Source organism: Pteropus medius, unplaced genomic scaffold (assembly GCF_902729225.1).
Source record: "Pteropus medius unplaced genomic scaffold, Ma_sr-lr_union100, whole genome shotgun sequence".
NCBI lineage: Eukaryota > Metazoa > Chordata > Mammalia > Chiroptera > Pteropodidae > Pteropus > Pteropus medius.
This window is the reverse complement of record NW_024344378.1, coordinates 26,473,064-26,499,465: the sequence shown is the minus strand read 5'-3', so window position 1 is coordinate 26,499,465 and position 26,402 is coordinate 26,473,064. Positions and strand designations below refer to the sequence as shown.

The following is a 26,402-nucleotide window of genomic DNA, read 5'->3' as shown; positions in this document are numbered from 1 at the left end:
TCAGCTCTGTGCTTAATAATTTGGGAAGTACAACCAAAATAAGATAGTCCGATGCTTTTAATAAATTCTCTGTCTCCCGTAGACTGAGCTATGAATGACTTGCTACTTTTTATGCCCCTGCAATCCCAGCTCTGATGGTTAACCTGGATGTGCCCTGGCAACTTTCCCTTCACTCCTAATGGCACCTGCAAGGGAAAATTCTCATGTCTCCCATGTCCATCCTCCTCATTATTTTAGAGATTTTGATCCTGTCTTCTCCCACCTGCAGGTTTGTCTTTCTAACCTAGCCTTCCAAATCTTTCTAGATTTTCCGGATACTGAAGCCTTCTCTATTTCTCTGGCCATTTCAGTTGTCTTTCTCTGAATCTTTTCTAACTCCATGAACTTTCTTGAGTTATCACATGTAGTACTATACACACAGTATTTAATTTTCACATGTTATCATCTCTATGCAAAAATATGTATAGGATTTTAGAATGCTAGAAGTGTGCCTTGAGGACCTCAGATTTAACCAAGCCCAACTCCCCTCAATATACATATCAGAGACACTGGGATTTAACCAAAGTCACTCTGGAAGCTGATGGTAGGATCTATCAATTTCCCTTCCACTATAAACAATTGGCCCCTTTCAGTTTGTATTCTGTTTTTGAGACAGAGTTATGGTTTAGGTCTTCTTAAAGAGTAAAGGAGCAGAGAAGTAGCAAGCTACACTGTATTCTTGGGCCTACAGAGTTTGGCTTTTCCTTCTTCCATAGAGGTAAGCTCATGAGACTGACAAAGGGTTCACAGGAAGGAATTGGCAGTCATCTTGTTTAGAGAGTTAAAACTATGATACTAGCTATGGTTCTAGACAGTGCTCTTTCATTTCCAATATCCTTTTCTGATGACACCCAAATTTTTCCAAACTTTTTGGAGAAAGTGTGCATTGGTTTCTATCTTTAAGGAGTAGTTTCCAGTTACTCTGAGCTTCCTTTCCTCAGCCAAAATGAATTTTATCTAATCGTCAATGTTACTCAGAATGTAACCTCATAAACCTGGCCTGAAACTGTGTGCCATCGGAATGTTTTTACCAATTGTATAAATACAAGAATGTACACAATTGGTAAAAGATAGTTTGCATTTCCTAGAGGATTGTCCAAGAGAAAAAAGTTAAGAGATATTCAGTATCTGTAAGATTGTTGCAATTACCACAATTTTAAAGGGGAGGGGGTGAGAAGAACAGAAGTTCAGCCAAAAGGTAAAAATTTTATATCAGGCAGTGGCTTAAATGTCTCATTGGCTCAGGCCTGTAATATGAATGAATAAAGTTGATTGGTAAGATGTATAGGAACAGTGGAGAACTCTAGAAAACATGGCAAATCTAAACAGGGCAGGCAATATTCAGTGTCAGCCAACTGTTGCCATGCAAGAAAGTGGGTCCAATGCTGCTAGATCTGATTTTTCAAGACAATTCAGAAATCTAAATTTTTCTGTAAAGTCATCTAATTTTTAAATTCTGGCAACAAATCCAACTTGAGAGAGAGGGAGGAAGAGAAGAAAAGCGAAAGAACCATGTGCAGGCTGAACAGAACTGTGAGAGAACCCAGGCTTTGCCAGTTTGTGACTCTTATACAGGCTTCTTTCTCATCTTTTCTCAATTCAAGACATGTTTAGGAACTTACTTCTAGGTGTACTTGGAACTAGATCAAATGCAGTCAGAATTTCCATTGCCTTGCCAGTTCTTTAAATCTACCCATACAACTTTATTGAGCCCCTAACATCTGCAAAGTCTGTCATTACATCTTATTTGAAATGAAATACGTTGACAAATTAATTACATGAAAAAGAAATACAACTTCCGTAATGGTCCAAATGACTTTGAGGTACATACTTACAGTTTAACTATTTTTAAAAATATGATCAACTATAAAAAGAATTGTTTTTTAAAACCTACTGGAGCAATCGACTTCTACAATTAACTTCTGAATTTAGAAGGTTGATGGGAAAGTTGCAGAACATTAGGCATCACTGTTTAAAAGTAGACTGCTAAAAGAATTCAAGGACAACCATCCTGAAAATATGAAGTCAATTTTGACCAATAAATGGCTTCTTTTCCTGTAGAGGTCATCTAGAACACAAAGCAATACCCATATTCATACTAATTCAGAAAGAAAAGAAGTTAGTGACCTTGTCAGCTGATTAGGTGAGAAGACACTAAAGAGCTCAGCTTGGCTCAAACTATCAATTGTTCGTGATTACATGTTAATGTGCTAAACATCGTATCCTGCTTCCTGCACAAAATTCACATCACCCTAGTCACTTTCTCCCCCTTAACTGTTTTAGCCTCTCACTGTACCCATCTCTTCCCCAGCCTACGGTTTTTACATGTTTAACATATGCCTACTTCTGTTTCCACTATTTCTCCTGCTCTTAATCAGAGTCGAGACTCTATAATTTTTTTTTTTAACTTCTCTGCTGTCTTAGAGGTTCTCCATACCCCTTACACTTTCATCTCAAACTCCACTCCCACACCCGCATTCCAGAACCTGGACGACTCCCCACTCTCTATCCGGTATGTCTAGGCCTAAGATGCCCTTCGCTTTCCCTCTGGCGCTGCTCAGACCCCCTCATACCCACCCCCCACGTCCCTCCCCAGGCCGGCAGCCTCAGCCATTCCAGAAATTGACAAAGAAGTTGCAGAGAGAGTGCCACTTCTCAGCACAGTAGGTCTCTGTGAGCTTAGCGTTTTCGTCCAGCCCGTCGGGATCTGGCCTGGTCCCCAGGGGTCGCTCCTCGACTGCGGCCGAGGGTGCCTTCCTCTTGCCCCCTTTAGTCTTCTTCTTAGAGGGCTTCCCTTTGGGCGGTGAGCTCGGGAGAGGCGGGACCCTTGCTGCGGGGCGGATCGCGGGCTCCTGGGGCCTCCCCCAGCTCCTGGCCCTGGGTTTGAGATCCCGGAGGTAGCCTGCTGCAGTAGGGCCGGCAGGTGGGAACGCATGGGGCACCAGGCGCAACTCCGCGCGGTAGCCCTTCTTGCCGGCGCACAGCCGGGCTTTGAGCGGCGCGGGATCCTGGCAGGGTCGCGGCTTCTTGCGCAGCCTGCCCAACACCTGCTTCCAGTAGAGCGAGCCGCGGGTGGCGTAGGCGGCGCAGCGCTCTGGCTCCCCGCGGTAGGCGCAGTGCTGGCGCGCCCCGTCTGGGCCCTGGCACAGCAGCGCCAGCTCGCTGCCCACCACTTGCCCTGGGGTGGGCAGCAAGAGCTGCCAGCTGCATGTGTGGTGCTCGGGGCTGACGAAGCGGCCCGACGAGCCGCCCGTGTGACCCCAGGCCGACTCTGCCGCGCTGCTTCCCACTCCCTTGTCCCTCTGGGCGGTCGCGAGGAGGCAGCCACCCAGCAGCAGCAGCGAGAGCGACGCTCGCAGCCTTAGGGGACTCATGGCCCGCGGTATCTTCGCTCAGGTCGGCTCTTCCGGGCCCACAGGGTGCTTCAGCGGTGGTAGGGCCAGGAGAGCAGCATCTCTCGGACCTGAAGACAGAAGCAGAGACTGCTACTGACTGACCGGTGCGCCGCCCTTGGCCCCAGCACTTACACCTGCGAATTCCTTTTCCCAGACTTTTTGGGCGCTGGTTTCCAGTGGACAGCAGCAGTCTGCGATGGGCCCCTCTGATAAAGTTCTCCCGGGAGAAAATTGCTTACTATCTAAATAATCATTTTTAAATGGTTTTGAAACCCCGTGCAAATACAAAAGCAAAGTAATGACTGACAATTACTGCCTCCACTTTCTCCCTTCCCCACCTTCCAATATGCTATTAGCAAAATCATTCCGGATCATTTCTTGGAAACGCGCACTTCTGCTCTTTGAACTTACCAAGTTACAGCAGAGGTGGCGAAGCCCTATTAAGGTAGAAAGAATGACTGGAGGAGAGGTTAGTCTGTTAGCCAGCTCCCAGTGAATGAACGTATCAGTGGGACTGAAGGGGCCTCCCCGACTATGCCCCTCCCAGACTTCTTTCACACTGGGAGGTTTCCCACCACCGGGACACACACACACACACACACACACACACACACACACACACACACACACACACACTCTCTCTCTCTCTCTCTCTCTCTCTCTCTCTCGAAGTATAAAGCTTGTATTTAGCTTCCATTGTTTAAAATAATCACGCGAATTTTAACAAGTCATTCTTTTCATTCCTTTTACAGCCGAACATAAAAGGTAAACAGAAAGATCTAAGTTCTAATAGTTAAACAAAAGAAAATGAAACAAAACAACTGTCAATATTCTAAACCAGGCACTATTTATACTATTTTTCATGTTATTCTGAATTCTATGTTTTCACCCATCATTTCCGAAAGTCTTATCCCAATAACTTAATCTTAATTCTAATAACTGTTACTACTAATAAAACATAGTCTAGTTCATTCATATACCATAGTGTTCAACAGTTCACTCACAGATGAACATTCAGGCATTTGATTATTTTTAAGTATTATAAATCGCTTATAGACTTCTTACAAATATTAGAAGTTTTAAAAAAAATAACTTATTTGGATTGTAACTGTAAGGTAATATTACCAGTTCAAATGGTATAATCTTTAAGACTAACATGTCCTTGAATCTTGGAGTTTATATATTTAAGCAAAGTTAAAATATACTGGAAGATATTCTATCATCTTTTTCAAAGGTTCTCAGTAATAAATGTAATTTTAAATTTTTTGAGAGTTTATGATTCTGACTATAATTGTTTTACACATGGGAATATTTTCCTAAAATATTTCCCCAAGATGTCAAAAAGTCTCATTATATTTCCTAATGTCTTCCTGTGGACAGTATTTTCTATTACTGAATTCACACTGATGTTGTATTTGAACAGTTATAATTTAATTACTACTATAGAAACTAAAATATTTTAAATTAGAAAAAAGTACTTAAATATGAATTAGCACATGTTAAATATATTGTAGTATATATTAACCTAAGAAAAGAATTCTTTTACCTCTCTGGTGAAATAAGAGAGATTAAATAACTTGCCATCATTGAGTAATAAAGCCATAAAGCTACCTGACTTTCAATGATCAATGACCTTTACATTTCAGCTTTGAGTCATTGCAATCAATTGCAAAGTTAGTTATGTCTTAATTACACCTATTTGATATATAATGAAAAGCAATTAGTATCTATGAAATTAACAAATATTAACATAAGTTTCATAAACAAGAGTAACTTCTTAATACACTTTGAGATGAAAACCTCTTTCTTCAAAAACCGTGTTTGTATGAGTAAAGCCCTAAAACCGTGTTTGTCTGTTGTTCTGGCATTACTTAGTGGTATCAGCTACTGAACCAAATTGAAATAGTTTCTCAGATAAAGAGTGACATCTTGTGACATTCTGTACTAATTACAATGAAAACATTTATTATCTGAAAAGGCATATATTCCAGAGACCATGCTTTCTGTCCAAAACATTGTTCTCAGAGGAAAAAGTTACGACACACAGATGTGCTGTGCCATGTCAGAGGCAAGTAAATTCTACCAGAAGTTACTTTTTATAAATTGTGGTAAAATACACATAACATAAAATTTACCATTTTAACTGTTTTGGAGTGTACGGTTCTGTGGCTTTAAGTACATTCATACTGTTGTGCAACTATCACCATCATTCATCTCCAGAACATTTTTCATATTCCCAAAATGAAACTGTATGCATTAAACAATCACTCCTTATTCCTCCTTCTCTCTAGCTCCTGGCGATCATTATTCTACTTTCTGTCTCTATGAATTTGACTACTCTAGGTACCTCATATAAATGAAATAATATAGTAATTGTCCTTTTGTGAGTGGCTTATTTCACTTAGCATAATGTTTTCAAAGTTCTTCCATGGTATAGCATATGCCAGGATTTCCTTCCTTTCAAGACTGAATAACATTCCACTGTGTGTATGTACCACATTTTGCTTACCCATTTATTTGTCAGTGGGTTCTTGTGTTGCTTCTACCTTTTGGCTCTTGTGAATAATGCTGCTATGAACATAGGTATATAAATATCTGTTTGAGTTCTTGCTTTTAATTCTTTTGGATATATCCCCAGACATGGAATTACTGGATCACATGGTAATTTTGTTTCTAACTTTTTGAGGAACCTCCATACTGTTTCCTATAGTGGTTGTACCATTTTACATTACACATTTTACATTACACATTACCATTTTACATTCCCACCAACAATGCACAAGGGTTCCAGTTTCTCCATATTCTTGTTATTTACTGTTATTTACTGTTTGTTTGATTGATTGCTCATTTTTGTTTTTATAATAGCCATCTTAATGGATGTGAAGTGGTATCTCATTGTGGTTTTAATTTGCTTTTCTCTAATGATTAGTATTCCTCAGCATCTTTTGGTGTGCTTATTGGTCATTTGTATATCTTCTTTGTAGAAATGTCTATTCAAGTCTTGTGCCCATTTTTTTAATCAGGTTGTTTTGTTGCTGTTGTTGAGTTAGAAGAGTTCTTTATATATTCTGGATATTAACTTCTTACAGGATATATGATTTGCAAATATTTTCTCCCATTCCATAGGTTGTTTTTTCACTGTCTTCATAGTGTCCCTGGATGCATGAAAGTTTTAAATTCTTATATAGTCCAAACAAAGACACTTTAAAAGACATCATGATGTGAGATGTGTAAGAAAACATAAAATATATATCTTAATATTGATTTTAAAAAAATAATCTTGTTTGCATCAGTGATCCAACAGGCCTGTTTGAATTCACACCATGTGCTACTTAACAGTTTAGAACAGGGTAAAATATCTTGGCAATTTCAGTGATTAACTACATAGTTCTGCCCTGTGAATCCCACAAAGGAAAAAATCTTAACGTAAGGAAAAAAGTCTGTGTAGCACCTCTTTCTTTTCTTTCCCTAGGGAAGGGTAGCTGACCCAATGAACTTCTATGGTGAATTGGGTAGGGGCAGAGGACCCTCTGCCTCTTGGTTTTTTAAGATTACATAATTCTTTCTGCATGTAAAATAAGCTTTGAACAGTTTAACATTCAAATTTTCTTTGTTTAATGTGGATTAGCCTAATTTCACAAGTTATATTGTAAGCTTTTTAGACAAGGATAATTTTTCAACTTCTTTTGTAGCTAATTCAGCGCTCAAGGCAAAAAAGTTGATTGCTTGAACACTCATACATTGCTGGTAGGAATAGAAAATGGTACAATCACTTTAGAAAACTGACATTTTCTTACAAAGTTAAATACACACCTACTCTATGATCCAGTCATTCTACTCCTAGGTATTTACCCAAAGTAAATGAAAGCATAGGACTGCGAAAAGATAGGTACAAAAATATTTGTAGGACTTTATTCATCATAATAGCTCCAAAATGGAAACAACCAAATTATACATCAACAGGTGAATGAATAAACAGTTGTCATACAATCTGTTTATTCATCAGTAATAAAAAAAATGAATGAATTACTGCCACATGCATAAAGTGTATTAATCTCAAAACCATAATATTTTTCTATATGTCGAACCCATAATTTAAAAAATACAAATAGTATTGCTTTGTAAGTATAGTTTTTAGAATTTATAGAAATTGTATGCTATTGTAAATAATATTCTTTATCTTGTTTTTTTTACTCAACTTATGACTTTGAGCTTTGTCTGTATTAGCATATGTAGATCTAGTTAATTTACTTTACCACTATTGGCATCCCATTATGTGGCTATATTATATTTAATTTATCCATCATTCCACTGATGGACCTTTCAGTCATTTTTAGGTTTTTCGAGATGACAAACAATGCTGCAATGAACACCCTTATAGAGATCTTGTGGACAAGAATGTTTCTCTAGAGCAGTGGTCTTTAAACTGCAGTATAAGTACCCATGAGGATACCCAAAACCTTTTAGAGATGTGTATAGGCCTAAATAGACTTTTTAAAATTCAGTTTTGGGGTGGCTTCATAGTGTAGTGGTTAGCACGTCTGCTTTACACGCAGAAGGTCCTGGGTTCGTGCCCCAGGTGGAGCTACGGACCATACCTACGACCATACCTACGACCATGCCTCGGGTGCACCAGGTCCTGGTTGCATGCTGTGAGCGCTTGGGGGTGAGATGGCTCTGCATTCAGAGATCCAGTTCATAAGGGGAAATGGCAACATCCATAGGTCAGGGGTGAAAGTGTGTGTGTGTGTGGGGGGAATTAAAGAAGGAAAAAAAATAAAATAAGATTCAATTTTAAGATCCTCAACCTGCATGTGTATGCTTTCCTGCATGTTTATCTCAACCAGAGGCCTAGGAATGGACCTATTGTCGGGGTAATAGGCTGGTTTTCCTTTTCCCCCTCCTTTCGTCATTGCTCCACTCCCACTTGACTACAGAAAGGCATAATTCACATCCATATTAAATCTCATTTGAGGTTTTATATATGAACTTTAATATATATATTTTCTATATTAAGTTTTTATCTTTAAAATTTCTGTTAATCCATCTAAAATTTATTTCGTGTTTAGCATGAAGCAACGATATAACTGTAAATCTAATAACTTTGATATGAAAGTCTAAATTAACTGGATAATTTATACCTTTTTAAAATAATTTTTTTATTTTTCAATTATAGTTGGCATACAATATTATATTAGTTTCAGGTGTACAAATAGTGATTTGACATTTATATAACTTTCAAAATGATTACCCTAATAAGTCTAGTACTCATCTGATACTATACATAGTTATTACAATATTATTGACTATATTCTTTATGCTATACTTTATGTCTTTATGACTATTTTGTAACTATCAATTTGTAGTTCTTAATCCCTTCTTCTTTTCACTCACTCCCTCCAATGCCCCTCCTGTCTGACAACCCTCAAAATGGTCTCTGCATCTATGAGTTTGTTTCTGTTTTGTTTGTTTTGTTTTGTTCTTTAGATTCCACATGTAAGTGAAATCACATGGTATTTATCTTTCTCTGACTGACTTACTTCACTCAGCACAAAACCCTCTAGTTCCAGCTGTGTTGTTGTAGATGGCAAGATTTCATTTTTTTTTAACTGCTGAGTAATATTCCATTTTATATATGTACCACCTCTTCTTTATCCACTCATCCATTGATGGACACCCAGGTTGCCTCCATATCTTGGCTATTGTAAGTAATGCTGCAATGAACAAATAGATGCACATGTCCCTTTGAAGTAAATACCCAGAAATAGAATTACTGGCTTCTTCTTTGTCTCTTGTTATAGCCTTTGTTTTAAAGTTTGTTTTGTCTGGTACAAGTATTGCTACCCCAGATTTTTTGTTCGTTTGTTTTTGTTTTCATGAATATCTTTGACTATCCTTTTACTTTCAGTCTATGTGTGTCTTATGATCAGAAGCGAATCTATTGTAAGCAGCCTGTATAAGGGTCTTGTTTTCTTATCCACTCAGCCACCATATCTTTTGATGGAGCATTTAATCCTTTTACATTTGAAGTAATTGTTGATAAATATGTGGTTATTGACATTTTACTATTCATAATTTTTATCTTTTTTTCCTTCTTCTTAAAGAGTCTTTCTAATATTTATTTTAATGCTGGTTTGGTGTTGTTGAATTCTGTTAGCTTTTTCTTGTCCTTTAATTCTAAATGATAGCTTTGCTGGGTAGAGTAATCTTGGTTGTAGGTCCTTGCTTTTCATCAATTTGAATATTTCATGCCAATCCCCAATGTCAAAATACTCTTCAGTATAGTTTCCTAATATTTCTAGAGTTCTGTATTTTTTATTGTTAGCTCTTTAATTCATCTGATATTTATTTAGGGATATGGTATAAAGTAGGAATGTGATTTTTCTGTACACATAGAGAATCAATTATCCAATATTCTTTGTTCAATAGTTCTTTCTTTTGCCATTAATTTCTGAAGCCATCTTTCTAGTGATTAAAAAAGAATCGCTAATATTTAGCATTTAGTATTTTTTAAGGGTTTCACATATCAGCTCATTTAATCCTTACAATTTTACAAACTACAGGTTCATGATTCACTATTTACAGTTTTGAAATTGAAAAAGGTTTGAAAACCATAGTTTAAAAAAATTAATTTGGCAGCAAAACCTGTCCTGAACTGCCACATAGCTATTTACAGTCTTTATTTGTTCCTCTTAGCATGGCTAGTCATACATTTTGCTGTAGAAGTATAAATGTACTTAATTACAGGGTGCTGCCCTAGAAGCTGTTGGGGTGTGACATAAACAAGGTGTATGTTTTAGATAACTTTTCAAAATCGAAAGAATTCTAAATTCAGGAGACCATCTGGCAGGGGTTTCAGGTAAGGGTTGTGGACCAGTTGTATTATTATCCCCAAGAAATTGAAACGTATAAGTGAAGTCACTTGCTCAAGGTTGCATAGTTAACAAAAAGAATAATTATTGTAGTTTATAATATTTTTAGTGTTTACTGTGACAATCACTTGGTTAAATGCTATATATTTATCATCTCAGTTAATCCTCTCCACAACTCTATTCAGTACTATTATTATCTCTATTTCCCAGATGAAAGAACTGAAGCTTAGGAAGGTTATACACTCCCCCGGACAAACAGTTGTTAAGTGTGATGAGAAAAGATTTTAAAACAATTCAGCTTGACATCAGTATATTTAACTATTACATTATTCTTTTCAAACTTATAATATCAGCCCTTATCTCTCTTCTAAATGTTATTTTGAACTATATATCTAATTACCTCTTAGATAGTAAAGATTTAAAATGTATATCAGATCATTTTACTCACATGCATAAAATACTCCTATGACTTTCTACTGCATCTAGAGTAAAATCCAAATTCCTTATAATGCCCCCTTTCTCTCTCTCCCAGCTTGGTCTCCCACCACAGCAGACTTCTCTTATGCTTTTTATAGTACCTGTTTCTACCTAGAAGGCTCCTCAGGTCTTCACACAGCTGGCTCCCTTTTGTCATTCAGGCCTCAGCATAAGCAACTCTTTTTTCTCTAATTGCTCAATCTAGAGTTTCTATCTTATGATTCTGTTTTACATAGCATGTAAACATGATGTTTTCTTGTTTATCTGTTTATTTCTTTCTTCCATTAGAATATAAGTTCAACCAGAGTGGGCATCTAGTCTGTTTTGGTTTCTTTTGAAGCCCCAATCTCTAGTACAGAGTTTAGCACATGGTAGATACTTAACTTTGGCTGAATAAATGAGTGCAGTGTCCCATCAGTAAATAGTACCTGCTAGTTAGTTTTAGTGATGCAAGATAAATTGAGGTTAAAGGAGACTAAATTGTGAAGATATTTGAACATTAGTTTAATCATATTTTAATATAAACAGTGCCTAAGAGAGTGTTTGGCACAGAACACGTGCCAAATATTTGATGTATGAATGAACAGTAAGTAGTATTACTAGCTTGGATCTTGGGCTTAGTTTCCTTACCTATAAATTGAAGATTAAAACTTACTTTATAGGGCTAGCCTACAAATTACGTGATAAAATGAATGATAAATGCCTACCACAGAGTAGGTACTTATGTTCATTTCTTTCCCCTAACATTTATATTCTACTTTATGGTTTATGAAGCTCTTGTAAGCTCTTCTAAATACATGATCTCATTTTATTTCTATAACCCTCTATAGTGCTTCTCATTAGCCTCGTTTTACAGATGAAAAACAGACTCATAGGTTGAGACATAGCCTCTTCACGTAATGAGAAGCCAATGTACAAGGTTTAGAAGCAGAGGAGTGACATGATAAAAGCAGTGGTTTTTGAGGATTAATCTGTTGATGGCGTATAAGACACGGTCGACTGAAGAATGTGGAAAGATATTACTTTGACTACTATCATAAAAGTCAAGTTGAAGGTGTTAAGGGCCTGCACTAGATGACAGAATAACGTTTAAAAGTCTAAGGAATTAAGCGATTAAATAGGCTGGGAGTTTTCACATCTGGCTGAGAAAATGATGGTACCAACAACATAAACAATTAAGAAATCAAACTTGGCAAAATGATTGCCAGAAGACCTTCTTTCCGATACCTACGCAAAATTTCTGGCAAATATGGCAAAACTTTGAGCCTTGCCCTAAGTGCCACTGCAGATCTTTCTTAATTTCAATATTCCCACTGGCATTGCCACCTGGACTGAGCATCCTAAGGTCCTTCCTATGTGCTTTCTCTAGAAGCAGTCTGGTGGGATGAGGATGGAACCGTAAGGAATTAGAAACCAAGTATTAGAATTTCTGGACTCTTGGCTAAATTGCCTTTTTTCCTTTTTCTAGAAAATAAGGGACTCCTTATTTCTCCTTCTCGCCTCGTTTTAAAACTAACGACCCTCTCCAGATCAGTAAAAAGAAACTTTTTATGTTGGGGGGAAAGCCACCAAAACAACGCAGCTTGTGCTCCTCGTTCTCACTGGAGGAACGGAACCACTCCGGGCGAGCTCACGTCACTTCCGGCGCGCTGACGCTCAGTCCGGCGTGCCGACGCCTGCGTCAGCAAAGAGCGGGGTTGGGGGCACCGGGTTTGAAGTCGTGCGGGTCGGAGGACTGCCATCTCCGCCGCTGTCTCAGACCCCCATCCTCCCCGACCGCGACGGGGACAAGCTCGGGTAAGCGGCGGGGCAGATGCCCGAGGGCCCGTGCCGCGACGCCCTGCACCTCACCGGCCGCTCCCCTCTGCTTCGCGGCCTGGGCCTGCGCCGGTGTGCTCTCTGGAAACTAGCGCCTCAGCGTCGCGGGCCCTAGCTCGCGGGGAACCTCGAACCGCCGGCGCCGGGCCATGGCGGTCTCCAGGTGGGTCTAGCTCCTGACGAGCTGAAGAAAGGAGGACCTTGCGAGGAACCATCGCCTCTCGGTGCCCCCACTCCTAGAAAAGAGCGGTTCCCGTTGTCACTGGGCGCCTTCTTCCGCAGACTTCGGAGTTCGCTCCTCAGTCTGCGTGGGTTTGGGCTCGGGTTACTCCTCGTAAATCCTGTTCAAAAACGTTTTGTGGAGTTGACCCGTTGCCACGATAGAACTAGTTTTTCTCTTTCCTCACCACGTTTCTTGTCTGGTTTCTCTTCCCTCTTTCAGTTCTAGGAGAGCCTTTTACCTTTCTTAGTATTCTAAGGCTGATCTCTAACCTCCATTTCACGAGAAAACTTCGTAGTAACTAAGTCGGGGAGATTTGAGTACTGTTATTTAAATGACGTTCTAACTACATTAAACTTTGGTACTTATGGCTTTAAGGATATGTTCTTTCCTGAGGAATTTTTCTTACAGTAGAATTCTTTTGTTTAGCAGTAAACATTCAGTCGTCAGCATTTAATTTTTGTCGAATTATCGTTTTAGTACCATTTTCCTTAACTAAGGCGTGAACGATACATTACAAATCTTAAATTGTTTAAAAATATTGCCTAACAACAGCAAGCATAGGAAAACTCTAAGAAAACGAGACATATTTGCGTAGCTGTAGGAGGAAAGTCCTCTTTTCCTGCAATATGATAGAATGGTGGGAAAACTTTTCTGTCAGAGGTTTGATAGGAGTGGACCTATGTACATATAAGTAGGGGATAGTTCCTCTGATAGCAATCAGAAGGATTCACCAAATTCATTAGAGTTGAGATAAGTTTTCACGAGAATTGGATCTTTTTGCCACAGAGACTGAAGGAAAAATGATAGTTCAGAAAACAAATAGTTTTCATTCTTTTTTCACAATTAGTTGAACACATTCCTTGAGCACATTATGGGCTCAGGCTTTATCTGTTTTACAAGAGAAAGGATAACCCATCCCTCACAGACTCCCTAGATAACTGATGAAATAATTTGTGGGAGAAGCCCCTGGGAGTTGGTGAAGGAGGTTGCTAGGTACCTATAGAATGGGGCATCTAATTTTTATTACACAGATTAATTGAATCTATTCAATGTGAGGAAATTCTTATTTTGAGATATAACTATACCTCGAGAACAAATGGTATTTTCAATTTTTGCAAATACAGAAATTTATCTTTTAATTTTTTATCTACCATATAAAAACATACACATCATAAATACATCGATACGTAAGCTTAATATGAGATTTGTTTAGCAGATGATAGTGTTTAAGGGAATGAGTAGTTCTTGAAATTGCTTTCTTAGAGCTGACTGTATATTTTCACAGTATTAGATATAGTTTTGTAGAAACAAAATGAAAGTGTTTAAAAGAGCCTAATCTCCTTGGCCAGTGTTACTCTATTTACAGAAGTTTAGGGCACCTAAATCTCTGAATGAGTGAGTGAGTTTTAGGAAGGAAAACTACTGCTTTTTATTGTTGATGTTGGATTTCAAAGGGTAGTGTTCTTTTTTATGTAGGTTCGTTCTTGTTCACCTTACCAAAATTCTGTTAAATTCTACTTAAAAAAAAAAAAAAAAAAGCCTGTCATGGTTTTATGAAAAAGCTACTTCTGTGCTTAATAATATAATAGGTTCAAAGAAAACAGTTTTGAGACTCTTGTGTTTGGGGGATACTGTCAGTTGTTGCTTTTTTCATTTGAGGATTCACTCTGAATAGCAAACTTTAATTTCACGCTAGCCTTCTCCATGCACTAAACATGTTTTGTTTTATTTTGTTTTGTTTTTACTAACTAAATTTCCTTTCTCTCCTGTTGGTGTGTGCTTGTGAAATACAGACTCATTTTAATATGATTTTATGCAGAATAGGTGGAAGATAGTTTAAAAGATAAAAATCATATTTGCCAGAATCAAATCTGAAATATTTTTTGCTCTATTTATATCAGTGTACATAACAGAGAAGAGTAATATTTTTAGGATCTTATCAATATTTCCAGAAGGGAAATAGTAAGTTGGTACCATCATTCTCTCAGTTCCAGGTTCAGAAATCTGGGAATAATGTTTGACTTCTCCCTCCCACCTTTTTCCCCAATCTGGCCAGTCACCAAACCCAATCCTGTCTGTTCTACCTTTCTAATCTTTTTTTTTTCTTTTCTTTTGCAAACCAATTACCACCATCCTACTCCATTCTATCATCACCTGTAATCCAAGACACCTGCAACAGTAGCCACTGGTTCTTCCTGCCTCCCATGGCATCTCTAATTTATTCTTCACCATGGCCATATTATTTGCTAATAAACAAATTTTAATGTGGTCATTTTTTCTGCTTAAAACCCAATAATTTTCTATTGCTTTAGGATAAAGTCCAAATTCCTTAACAAACATCTTACCAGATCCTTTGTGATCTGATTCCTGCTTCATATTTTTAGCTTCGTCTTGCGTCAAGTTCTCTGTGTCTCTCTCTTTCCCCCATTCTCCTTCATTCTGAATCTATGTTCTTACCTCCTACTCTTTATCTTTGGAACATTTCTTTCTGCCCCCCTACCGCCGCTCCCCAAGTCTGGCTAATCAACCTTTTGTTTTGGATCTCAGCCAATATGTCACTTGGTTCAGGAAGCCTCCTCTGGCTTTACTTCATCTTAGCTATTTGCACCAATGTATACTTCTGTCAATCATAATATTTATCATACTTTGTAACTGTCTGTTGTCTCCCCTGCTTAGTTTAACATAAACTGTGAGAGAAAGGGAGTATGTCTGATCTTTCTATCTCCAGCAGAGTACCTGGTTCTTAGTAGGTGCTCAGGGTATTTTCAAAAAATGAATAAATAAATGATTTTGTTTCTTGTTTTAATACCTGTCATGATTTACCATAATGGACATATATACATAGCAGAATATTTCGACTTTTTGTTAGTGAGTGTTTCTGAGTTTAGCTACAGTTTTTGTTTTCTGTTTTTTGGTTTTTTGGTTTTTTTTGTCAGGAAGAAAAACTTCAGCTATAGCTTTCAATATTGACCAGGCTTATAACTTTAAAAACACAAGTAGGTATTATCAGAACTGTTTTTAAAAGTTTATGGTATAGTGTAATTCTTTGATAGTATGGAATTTTAGAATGCAAATTGGATATAAAGTAACCCTGCATTTTGTATGATCAGAGTTTTAAGACCCTGCTTAGAGTTTTATAACGGCCTAGTTTTACAGTACTTTGAATTTTAAGGCCGGCGAATTATGAAAGTGAATGGTCAATTCTTGACGCTGGGTGAGTTAAATTTTGCTCAAAAAAAACCTACAAAAAACCAAAAACCAAAACTCAACACACCATAAACTTTGTGACTCTAAAATTGAAAGTACATCGATAACATTTGAAGTTCTATGTAAAATTCAATTAAATATTACTGAAAAATGTATGTCTCCTTTAGACCCTTAATAAAAGAGACAGTATACAAATGTAGTAGTAGAGAACAGTGTTGCCCTTAAGATGTGAATGCTGGAAAGAGCTAAGCTCACTCACTAGTTACTTGACTTGCTCCTACAAAACTAACCTCAGCAAAAAAGACAAATTAGTATTTATTAAAGTGTTCAGAGTTGCTTGAAAACAGTTGAAATCACAGTTGTTAAATCTTTGAATACTTCTGTTTTACTTTGTGAGCTTTTCTCTCAGTATCATTTGTCACCTAGTTGGGGTCTGGCCATCAGCAGTAAAGGCAACCTCAGAAGGATTGTTAAAGCATATTATGTTCATTACAGAAGATAGACTAGTGGTTACTAGTGGGGTCGGGGAGGAGCGGGGAGGTGGATGGGGTAAAGTGGGTCAAATATAGGGAGTTGGGGGAGAGTGAAATGGGTAAAGGGGATCAAATATATGGTAGCTGAAGGAAACTGGACTTCGGGTGGTAAACACACAATAGAATATACAGATGTCAAATGATAATATGCACCTGAAAATTATATAATTGTATTAACCAATGTTACCCCAGTAAACTTAAAAAAAAAAAGGTGGCGAATTTGTGACAGTGTTGGGTTCCATGGCTTACTGTAGATTTTTAAGCTTGTTTTTGATACCTTTGCTTGTGTATGCCACAACTGATTCCCTTAATTGTTGTACATTGACTAGCTAATATGATCATATAGAAAAAATTTAGAAATATTTGGAGAATTTTTTCCTCAATGAACTAAGCTGTAAAGATCATGTCTAAAATGTCTAGACAGTAATTATGATTTGACTGTGTTAGAAGCCATACCTTACATCTGTGATACATACTTTTGCATTTGAAAATGATGCAGTGTTCAGAAAAGAGCCAGAAAAGAAAATGAAACATACTCTCTTTTGGAAGAAACAAATTGCTACGTATGAACAGATCTCTACTCAGTTTTGTTAATTCTATCTCTGCACTGCTGATACTTCAGAGAAACATTGTTTCAATAGGCCTGTTTTGCCAAATAAAAGGAAGTTTCTTGATGTGGGAGAAGTTCTAGTAGATTCTTCCTAATGACAGGGAAAATGCTGAAATGATCTTAATTACCTGTAGGGCACCATAGGTGTCTTGTGTTTGCAAGGCCTATTCCTCCTGTACTGCTAATTTCTATTCATTATAGGATTGACAGAAGAGATTACTATAAATTACAGTATAGTCTGCCCATCAGATCTACAGATTCTGTATGCGTGGATTCAACCAATTGCAGATTGAAAACGGGGGTGGGTAGTTACTGTTGTTACTGATGTGTACTGTGTAGTTAGGCCAAGATAGTTCCATCTATACTCAACATGTACAGACTTTTTTCTTGTCATTCCCTAAGCAATATAATATAGCAACTATTTACATAGCAGTTACATTGTATTAGGTATTACAAGTAATCTAGAGATGATTTAAAGTATGGTAAATCCTCACTTAATGTTGTTGAAAGATTCTCAGACTTGAAGGGAAACAATATATAACAAAACCAGTTTTACCATTGGCTAATTGATATAAACAAGAGTTAAGTTCCTGTCGTCACATTATCTCATCAATGTTATAACGAAACAATGTTGAACAAAATGACATTTTTCCAGGACTTGCTGTATAGGGAAGGATGTACAAGAATGTATTGTGATATTTTGTATAAGAGACTTAAGCATCTGCAGATTTTGGTATCCAAGGGGTAGGATGAGGGGTGTCATGGAACCAATCCCCCTCAGATACTGAGGGACTGCTGTATATCAAATATTTCATGCTTAAACAAATTTAGGGACAACAAAGCCAGGAAAGGTAGGGCATGCGTTATAGAAGCTTTTCCATTTTAATCTATACAGTTAATTCTGTATCTTTGGTTTATTACTCAAAGTACTTATATAGAGGGCTTTTGTTTTGTTTTAAATGTGATAAAATACACAGCATACAATTCACCATTTTAAACTGATGACATGACGGAGCAAGATCTCAACGCTCTCACACTTTAACCATTTTAAAGTGTACAATTCTGCATAAAGTTTTAATACCACAGATATTTCTGCTAAGTAACCCGGATTTTATCTTTAAGATAAAGTCATGCAAAAGGCTCTGGGTTGTTGGATGGGGTGGAAGTTAGAAAAAAATGTCCTGAAGGAGATAACACAGTTTGGTTATATTTCTTCAGCATTCATTTAACAAGTATTTACGGAATGCTTTCTATGTTCTAGGTGTTGGAGATATAGCAGAGAACAAAAATGGATTCTCCATTCCCATGGAGTTTATGTTCTAGGGTGAGAATGGGGGAATGTAATTTAATTAGCATGCACCTGGCCATGCACCTGGCTTTGGTGTGGTTTCATGTCTTTATATTGATTCTTAGTGTTCTTTGTGGTATGTTAGGTTAATATACTTGTTTAAAGAACATAACATTAATATAGTTTCAGAATACCCATAATATGAACTAGAAGATAGGCATTTTAAAACACCAGTCTGGAGAATTTCTTGGAAGTTGTTTCTTTTGACCATAACTTTTCTTGCTTAATGATAACATGTGGGACTTAGTACCATGTTCATATTAGAGATCTGTTCTCTTTTTTATTCCCCATGTAATACAGAAAAGTGAAAATTCAAGTAGTTTGTTTTAAATTTTACTGCACTTTTTGTTAAATGTAAAAAATACATAACAAAATGGACAGACTTGACTGATCATTCTCTTTTAAGGTTTCAAAGTTAAGATTACAAAGCCGTCTTTATGGAGTAATCTGTCAATTGACCTACAATTTTTCAGAGAGATTAAATTTATTCTGAGACTATTGAGATTGGAAGTAGATTGAGGACGTTATATACCTTCTTTTTTTCATACTCAGCTGGCTTAGGAATGGAAATAGAACATATACTTGTTTAATAAGGATGAAGTAGTAATCTAGGTCATAGTTCAAAATGCATGTGATTTCTTTTGGTTTCTTTTTATGTCTTTATGAATTAATGCAAAAAGCTGAAAAGAAGAGGGATTAGATTGCAGCTGCCTGCATAACCTCTACAAACTTCCACATACTCTTTTTCTAGGTAGTCTTTAGAGCAGTTGCCTGAAATCCTAGGTTGGTAAATAAAACATGAATCATGTCTTGTGTAGTTATCGCTGAATTAAAATCCAAATTGAAAATGGACCAGATTTCATATCATCAGTAAATTCATAAGCAGTGGATATTGTCAAATGTAATTGCCTTATGTTTTATTTAAACTATTCTTCTACAGTCTTTGGTACCTTGCATTCAGTTGACATCTGTTATCTCTTTGCCATCTGTCTATTCTTCAGAAAATAAAGAATGGCATTTTTTTCTACTAGCCGTTCTGTAAGAGGTTTAGCCAAAAGAAGTCGTGTGGTAAGTACTGTGTTCCCTCAATCAGCCCTTCTTTTAACTTCCTTTCTCTTCTGACTACATAGCTTCCTTCAGGACCTCTCTCTCACCGAGGGCCCTGTCTGTGCTCCAACATAATGCTGACCCTGTCTCAAGCCCTTTCCCCCTCTCCCACCAGTTTCCTATGCCAGCCTTTTCCATTGTGGCCTGATGCTTACCCTGCTTGCCTCATAGCTGGCTACCCTGTGGTAACAGGTCAGACTGCCCTCTTGTCGGATCCTGGTCTGTACATCTCTTTGTTATTCCTTTGTGTGGTATCTAATCTGCTGTCCTGGAGAGGAATGGAGAACTCCAAAAGGGGCTTTGAGTCAAGAGGACCAAAGAAACATTCTTGTGTCCCTATTCCTCTATTCAGGGAGGCATATTTGGTTACCACCAAAGTGGAAGATGTGAGAATAAACAGGCTTGGAACTGGATGAGAGAGTGAGCTGATGATCTACTACCTTCAAGGCAGTTGGCTGGTGAAGGAGCAGAGGTGACATGACATGGCATGGGGATAAAAGGCTTGGCAGAAAGAAGAGGCGAGAGAAACTATGGCTGAGAGACAGGATCAGCATTAGGTTAGAGAGGAGCCAAAGGTCTTTGGGCAGGAGCGTGGTTCTGATGAGGCTGGGTAGCAGGGAACTAAAGGAAAGTTTAGGAAAGGTGGAAATTATTGGAGGAATATAGTGCCTACTGCACAGTTTCTTTCAACTTGCTGTTTGGAGCAGACATAATAGCCTTGATGTTCAAAATGCTGAAGTACTGCTGTGTTGATTTTTTCACTTACTAAAACACTACCTTACCATAGGTTTTGTTATTTTTATAGCTTGTTTTTATGTAATATATCTTTTGTAGATTAAGGTTATTTTTCAAAGGAAACAAATTGTAATATAACACACTTTTTTTTTTTTTGCTTAAAAATGTTACTTAAATTTGCCCCTTAAAAATTTGAACTTTTCTTTATAATTTTAATTACAGTAAACCAACTACTCAACAAATATTTGAATACTGTGTAGAGATACTGTGCAAAGTATTATGGGGGAGGTGAAGCTTAATGAGCATGAGACATCATGTGACAGCTCAATGTAAGAGATACCACAAAACAAAGCATAATAAATACCAAAATGGCTATTCAGGATGATAATTCATGTGGATTTCAGAAGAGGAAGTAATCTCTGTGGTATAGTAGTTTGAGATGATTTCAAGGAAGAGTTTAAATCTTGATGGATGGAAGCTATCTAAAGGATTGAACCAAATAAAGACATTCCAAGTGAAGGAAAAACAGTATAGACAAATTGTGAACACCAAAGAAGTCCATGTTTGGGAGATACTTTTTTGTTTTTGATTGCTTATCTGATAGGTAAGGGTGAGCCATTCATAGTTTGAGTAAAAGTAGTAATTTGATCAAAGGGTGCTTGAGGAAGTAAATCTGGCAGTAAGATCATATTAGTATGGAGTTATGCTCACTAAACAGTGGCACTAGACCTTCCAGATGGGACAGATTTGGGAATTATTCAAATTGTTATAATTTTAACAAATACTATAGCTTCCTAACAGAGAAACTGGTGAGAGATGAGCAGCCAAGGATTGAATCTGGGAGAATGTTCATATTAAAAGTGGTAAGAGTAGAGAAACCAAGGAAAAAAACAGTTAAGAATAGGGTAATATGTTGCAAAAACTTAGGAAGGAAAATATTTCAAGAATGGGGTATTTGCTGATAATTAGATATATAATAGAAGAGTTAAGAAAATTGAATTTACAAAAAAAATTAGATTGGGATCTTACAAGTTCATTGATGACTTTCAGATGTGCTATTTCATTAGTAGAGAAGGATAGAGAATTGACTGATAAGGGTTAAACTGAATGATGAGGAAATAAAAGAATTGATTTTAAACACTTGTTCTAGATACTTGGCAGTAAAAAAGAAAGTGTTCTACAAGATGGAGGTGAAGCAGTTTATTTTCTCATTAGAGACAGATCTCTGCATATTTGAAGATAGAAGGGAGTGGATTAATAAGGCAATGATTTAAAATACTGGTTAAAGGATAATTTGATGATAGAATGGAATGATATGAAGAAAGCAATGGGACAATATGTAAGTCTTGAGGAGCGAGGACTATCTTTTCATTTGACAGGATAAGTGTGAAGACCGATCTTGAGAGGTATTAAGGAGAGAACTTGATCGTTTGTGTTGTATAGCTTAGACAACTCAGCGAAGTCGTCCATTTCTTTTTAAGGAATAGAGAATGGTAATTGGAGCTTGAGGAATATGGAAATGATTGGGGAAAACTTGGAATGGTCAGTTTTAACTTCTTACACATGGATTTATAAACATCTTAGTATTGTCACTTTCTTAGACTGTTCATTTTGCAGCCAGCTTTGCTTTTGGTTACAAAATGTAGAAGCACCATCATGGAAAAGTAATTACCAAGTAGGTGAAATCTTTACAGAGGTGCAGTCTGAGGAGTTTGGCACCAAATAAGTTAAAGATTTGACAAACATTATGTAAGGAAAAAAAACTACAAAAAATATTGCAATGATGTGAAGCTATAAAATACAGCTAAATTATCTAGTTTTACCTCCAAAATAAGAGGTTAAGCCAAGTGAGCTTCCCTAAGTTCTCTAATAAGTGACAGAAGTAGGTCTTATTAGAGAACTTTAAAGGTCTACTTGTTTCCAGTCTAGTTTGTTTTCTATTTTACCACTGTTTCCTATAGGAAAGTCCTGGATCTACGTAAAGTGTATACGTACAGGAGAGCCCAATACTGTTATAATGAATACTTGCAGCATATATAATTGTAAGTCCACTGTATCATAAATTTGGCCTAAAACTAATATATTCTTTGTAGTAAAACATTGAATTTTTGGTAATTTTGCCTACCACAATATAGAAGATTGTAGAATATAGAAGGTTTAAATGAGTATTTGTCTGGATACTTACAGAAGGTTGTTCGTAGATATTTAAATTTTCTTTTTACAAATTTCATTGAGTATAGGCATTCAAAATCATATGGTCACGGCAATATGCAGATATTTGTTGTGAAAGTTTAGAGGGTTCTAATAAACATTACAACCGCTTTTAAAGATGAAAATAAGTCAGAAGGCATTCTGAGAGTTATGTATGGGATGGGTGAGGGAGTTCATTTTCTGGGGACGGGATTTGGGGTCTGACTTAGTCTTAGAACTTTTTAAGAACACCACCTGTCAGAAGAAAAACTTTTTCCCTTTCTTTTGTCTCACTATCTTTCTGAGTCACTGTTCACCAAATCCTATAGCAAAAACTGATGAATGAATGATAAAGGCAAGTATTTAGATAGCATTGAATGAATAAAGTGAGATGTGTCCATGCATAGTATATGTCTAAAGAAAATTAATTTTTGCATGTCTTATAAAAATGTATTTATATTCACTCTGTGTGCTACTCAGTATATTAGAAGCAAAAACTATGTTGTGTTACTTTTTTTCCTTATGCCACTAGTTTTAATTGCCTCAGATAGTTTTCTTGATATATGCTCTTCTTATGTACGTTTAATTATAAAATTTGAACCTTTCCTCTTAGTGTTTTGTTCTGAAGCAGTTGAAAAGTTTTCTTAATACCCTTAGCCTTCTTGACTGAAAAGGATCTATGTTATTTATATTTCTTACCAGTTATAATGATTTTGTACTTATTAGTGACTGGCTAGTTTGAGAAATACTACCAGAAAAAAAGAAAAACACCCTGCTCTTTTCATTTCCCCTTTGTAGATTGTCTTATAAAAGGCTTTCAGAGCTTCTTTTTTAGCTCTTAATGAAAGAAAAAGAATCCCAGAAGAAAAATATGAGCCTCTTTCCAGTCTAATGTTTAAGGCTCATGATTAGCTTTGGGACCTTACTTGCTTTTTCTTTTTCATTTGATGAAATCTGAAGGTGTATTCACTAAATCTCCCCTTATATAGGATTGGGCACAGTCAGTGCCCAATTGTCACCATCTTGTTTAAAGTACATATTCCATATATATGAAGCCCCTTGCCCCTTGTCACCATCTTGTTTAAAGTACATATTCCATATATATGAAGCCACCTTCCTTTCATTACCGGTCTCATTTAGCCTGATTAATAGTGTGGCGGAAGGGCTTTACCTATATCAGGGGTCTCCAACCCCCGGGCCATGGACAGGTACCAGCCCATGGTCTGTAAGGAACTGGGCCACACAGTTGGAGGTGAGTAGCTGGCAAGGGGAGAGAAGCTTTATCTGTATTTTTAGCTGCTCCCCAGCGCTAGCATCACTGCCTCAGCTCCACCTCAGATCATCAGGCATTAGATTCTCATAGAACCACCGGTCCTTGGTAACAAAATTGTTGGGGGCCTCTGACTTATATGATATGTGGACAGTTGGTGGTAGTTACTTCTAACTTTCCTTTCTAAAACATTAGGATTTTCTTATGTCCCCAATACAAAGTAGCAGTTTTCCAGTTCTCCCCACTTATTCCAGGTATAAGGCATTGTATTTTATTCCCAACTTTATTCATTGGTGAGATCTGAACCATGGTGCTTTGGCTCTGGATTTTGTGACATTATGCTATATGCCTTTATAAAGTCTTTCCTCGGATCTTATTTATTGCCATACCTGTCATTTCTATACAAATGATTCATATACCTATAAACTTCAGTCTCAACTTTCTCCTGAACTTCAGATCTCTATTCCAGCTATCTTTGTTGGTCTCTCCTAGCTATCTTGTCCCTGTCACTAGTAAATTTGTCATAACATTTCCTCACTAGTTCTTAACATTTCTTTTAATGACATCTTTATTTTCTAAGATTGACTTTCTCGGGATCCTTTCATTTCCTTAGCATTTCATTTAATTACTATACCATATGTGTCTTATTTTAGTGTTTCTCCTAACCTCTTTTTAATTTTGCCATGATTATAGTTCAGGTCTGCACTGTTAGTCTAAAATTCTCTACATATTTTCTTGCATTTTACTTCAGGGCTTCATACTGCTGTCAGATTAGCCTTCCTAAAACAGCTCCAGTCCCATCACTTCTTTTACTCAAGACCTTGATGGTTGAACTATACACTCAAAAGTCTCCACAATAGGGCTTTAGCTACTTCGATAGTGATAGCTCCTGCTGTTCTCTCTCTCTTTTTTTTTTTTTGCAATAATATTCCAAATTTATGGATTGGAAGATAATATTATCAATGTGTCAATACTAGCCAAAGCAATTAACAAGTTCAATGTAATAATTAGGAAATTTATAACAGCGTGTTTTTTTTTTTGCCATTTTAAATTTATTTATTTATTTTTATGGTGACATTGGTTAATGAAATCCAATAAGTTTCCCTGCTGTTCTCTTAAGTTCACCCTGAATTACAATCAAGTTGTTATTCACTTTCCTAAATTTAGTTTTCTTTTTCTTATTGCTGTGCTGTTGTTATTCCCTCTTCCAGGTGTCTCTCTCCCTTTTCCTTTCACCACCTCAACTCCAGTATTGAAATCTTATTCTACCTTTAAGGTCCTTCGCATACACCATTTCTTTAGTGAAGCCTTTTCAGTATTACACAGTTGAAGATACAGTATTTGCTCTTTCCGTTCCCAGTCCTTAAAGCACTTTTCTGACTTGTATCTTAATCGTAATCTGTAGTCTACTTATTTGGGTATTTGCCTTGCCCATTCACTCCACCTCTCATAGCAAGTTCCTTGAGAGTAGAGATGTCCTACAACCCTAGTATAGTTCTTTGTTCACAGAGACTCAATGCATTTATTAACTCAAACTTATACATATGAGAAAACACATGTCAGAATAACCATTATATTTTTGTTATTTTAGGCTTGACCGTCTTTTTATCTTACTGGATACTGGCACTACTCCAGTTACAAGAAAAGCTGCTGCACAGCAACTTGGAGAAGTGGTGAAACTTCATCCTCATGAACTAAATAATCTTTTATCTAAAGTAAGAACTCCTTTTTATTCCCTCTTAGTGTAATATAATTGTAGAAATTTGTCCATGATTAGGATCATAAAATTAAAGACAGAAATTGTCTTATTTTAGTGACAATTTGTAGTCTTCAGATTTCATTAAGTATCTTAACATTTCTCCACATATTTTAAAACTTTTGCTATTTCTTTATAATTTATTTAGTTTGTCACAGGATTTAAAATGTTATTTTTTACATCGAGTTTAATTGTTTAAGGAATTTGACAGCATAGAACCTATTATCTGTGGCACAAATTTGAATCTGACCCAATTTGGTAATGGACTAAGTTGTTAATCTAGTTTGTTAGTGGTCTAACTTGTTCTTTATGGCTAATAATTATATCATAGTTGGCAGTCTTCAAATGGATGAGTACTCATGGAAGATGATTAAAATATATGAGAAGCTAGTTGTCATTACATACTTAGTTATCAGCTTTTTGAAAGTAGAGACTTTCTGTTTTGGTGGATTAGTGTTTTCATAATTCTAGCCCATGTTCTTTCCCTAAGCAATGGCTGTACTTTTACTGAACTCTGTGGACTTATAGAAGTGTGTCTGTATGATAGTAAACAGCATGCAAAGTAAAAACTGAAGCACTTTGGTACAGGGGAGAATAGGAGATAGGATGAAGGAACAATATGATAGTCCAGACATTGGAAGCTCCAAGATACCTCTCTTGCCACCTGTCTTACCCGCTCCTTTCATTCTCATTTGTTCCTACCTGATTCATATGAATAGGAGTTCTAAGTCCTTTGTTGATATCTGCAAATCTGTTCTATGTAGTTCCTGCCATTAGGGTTAATAGTGACTCTCTTTCCAGTGTATTCCCTGCTTAGATATT

The 26,402-nt window shown here is 36.9% G+C and overlaps 2 protein-coding genes across 2 annotated transcripts in view; one reads left to right on the top strand and one right to left on the bottom strand.

The window, feature by feature from the left end:
• Positions 1–2,645: 2,645 nt before the first annotated feature.
• On the bottom strand, positions 2,646–3,413 carry FGFBP3 (fibroblast growth factor binding protein 3). Its single transcript, XM_039872435.1, has one exon. It carries the CDS (start codon positions 3,411–3,413, stop codon positions 2,646–2,648), a length of 768 nt encoding a protein of 255 aa, XP_039728369.1.
• A 9,028-nt stretch (positions 3,414–12,441) lies between these two features.
• Positions 12,442–26,402, top strand: part of BTAF1 (B-TFIID TATA-box binding protein associated factor 1) — an 88,191-nt gene continuing 74,230 nt past the window's right edge. Inside the window, 2 exon segments of the mRNA XM_039871738.1 lie at positions 12,442–12,764; positions 25,416–25,539. Coding sequence (XP_039727672.1) covers positions 12,751–12,764; positions 25,416–25,539 — 138 coding nt within the window. The 5' untranslated portion in view covers positions 12,442–12,750.

What these genes read in the sequence shown, in the direction of transcription:
- FGFBP3 (XM_039872435.1), bottom strand. Translation starts at nt 3,413, where the DNA reads ATGAGTCCCCTAAGGCTGCGAGCGTCGCTCTCGCTGCTGCTGCTGGGT.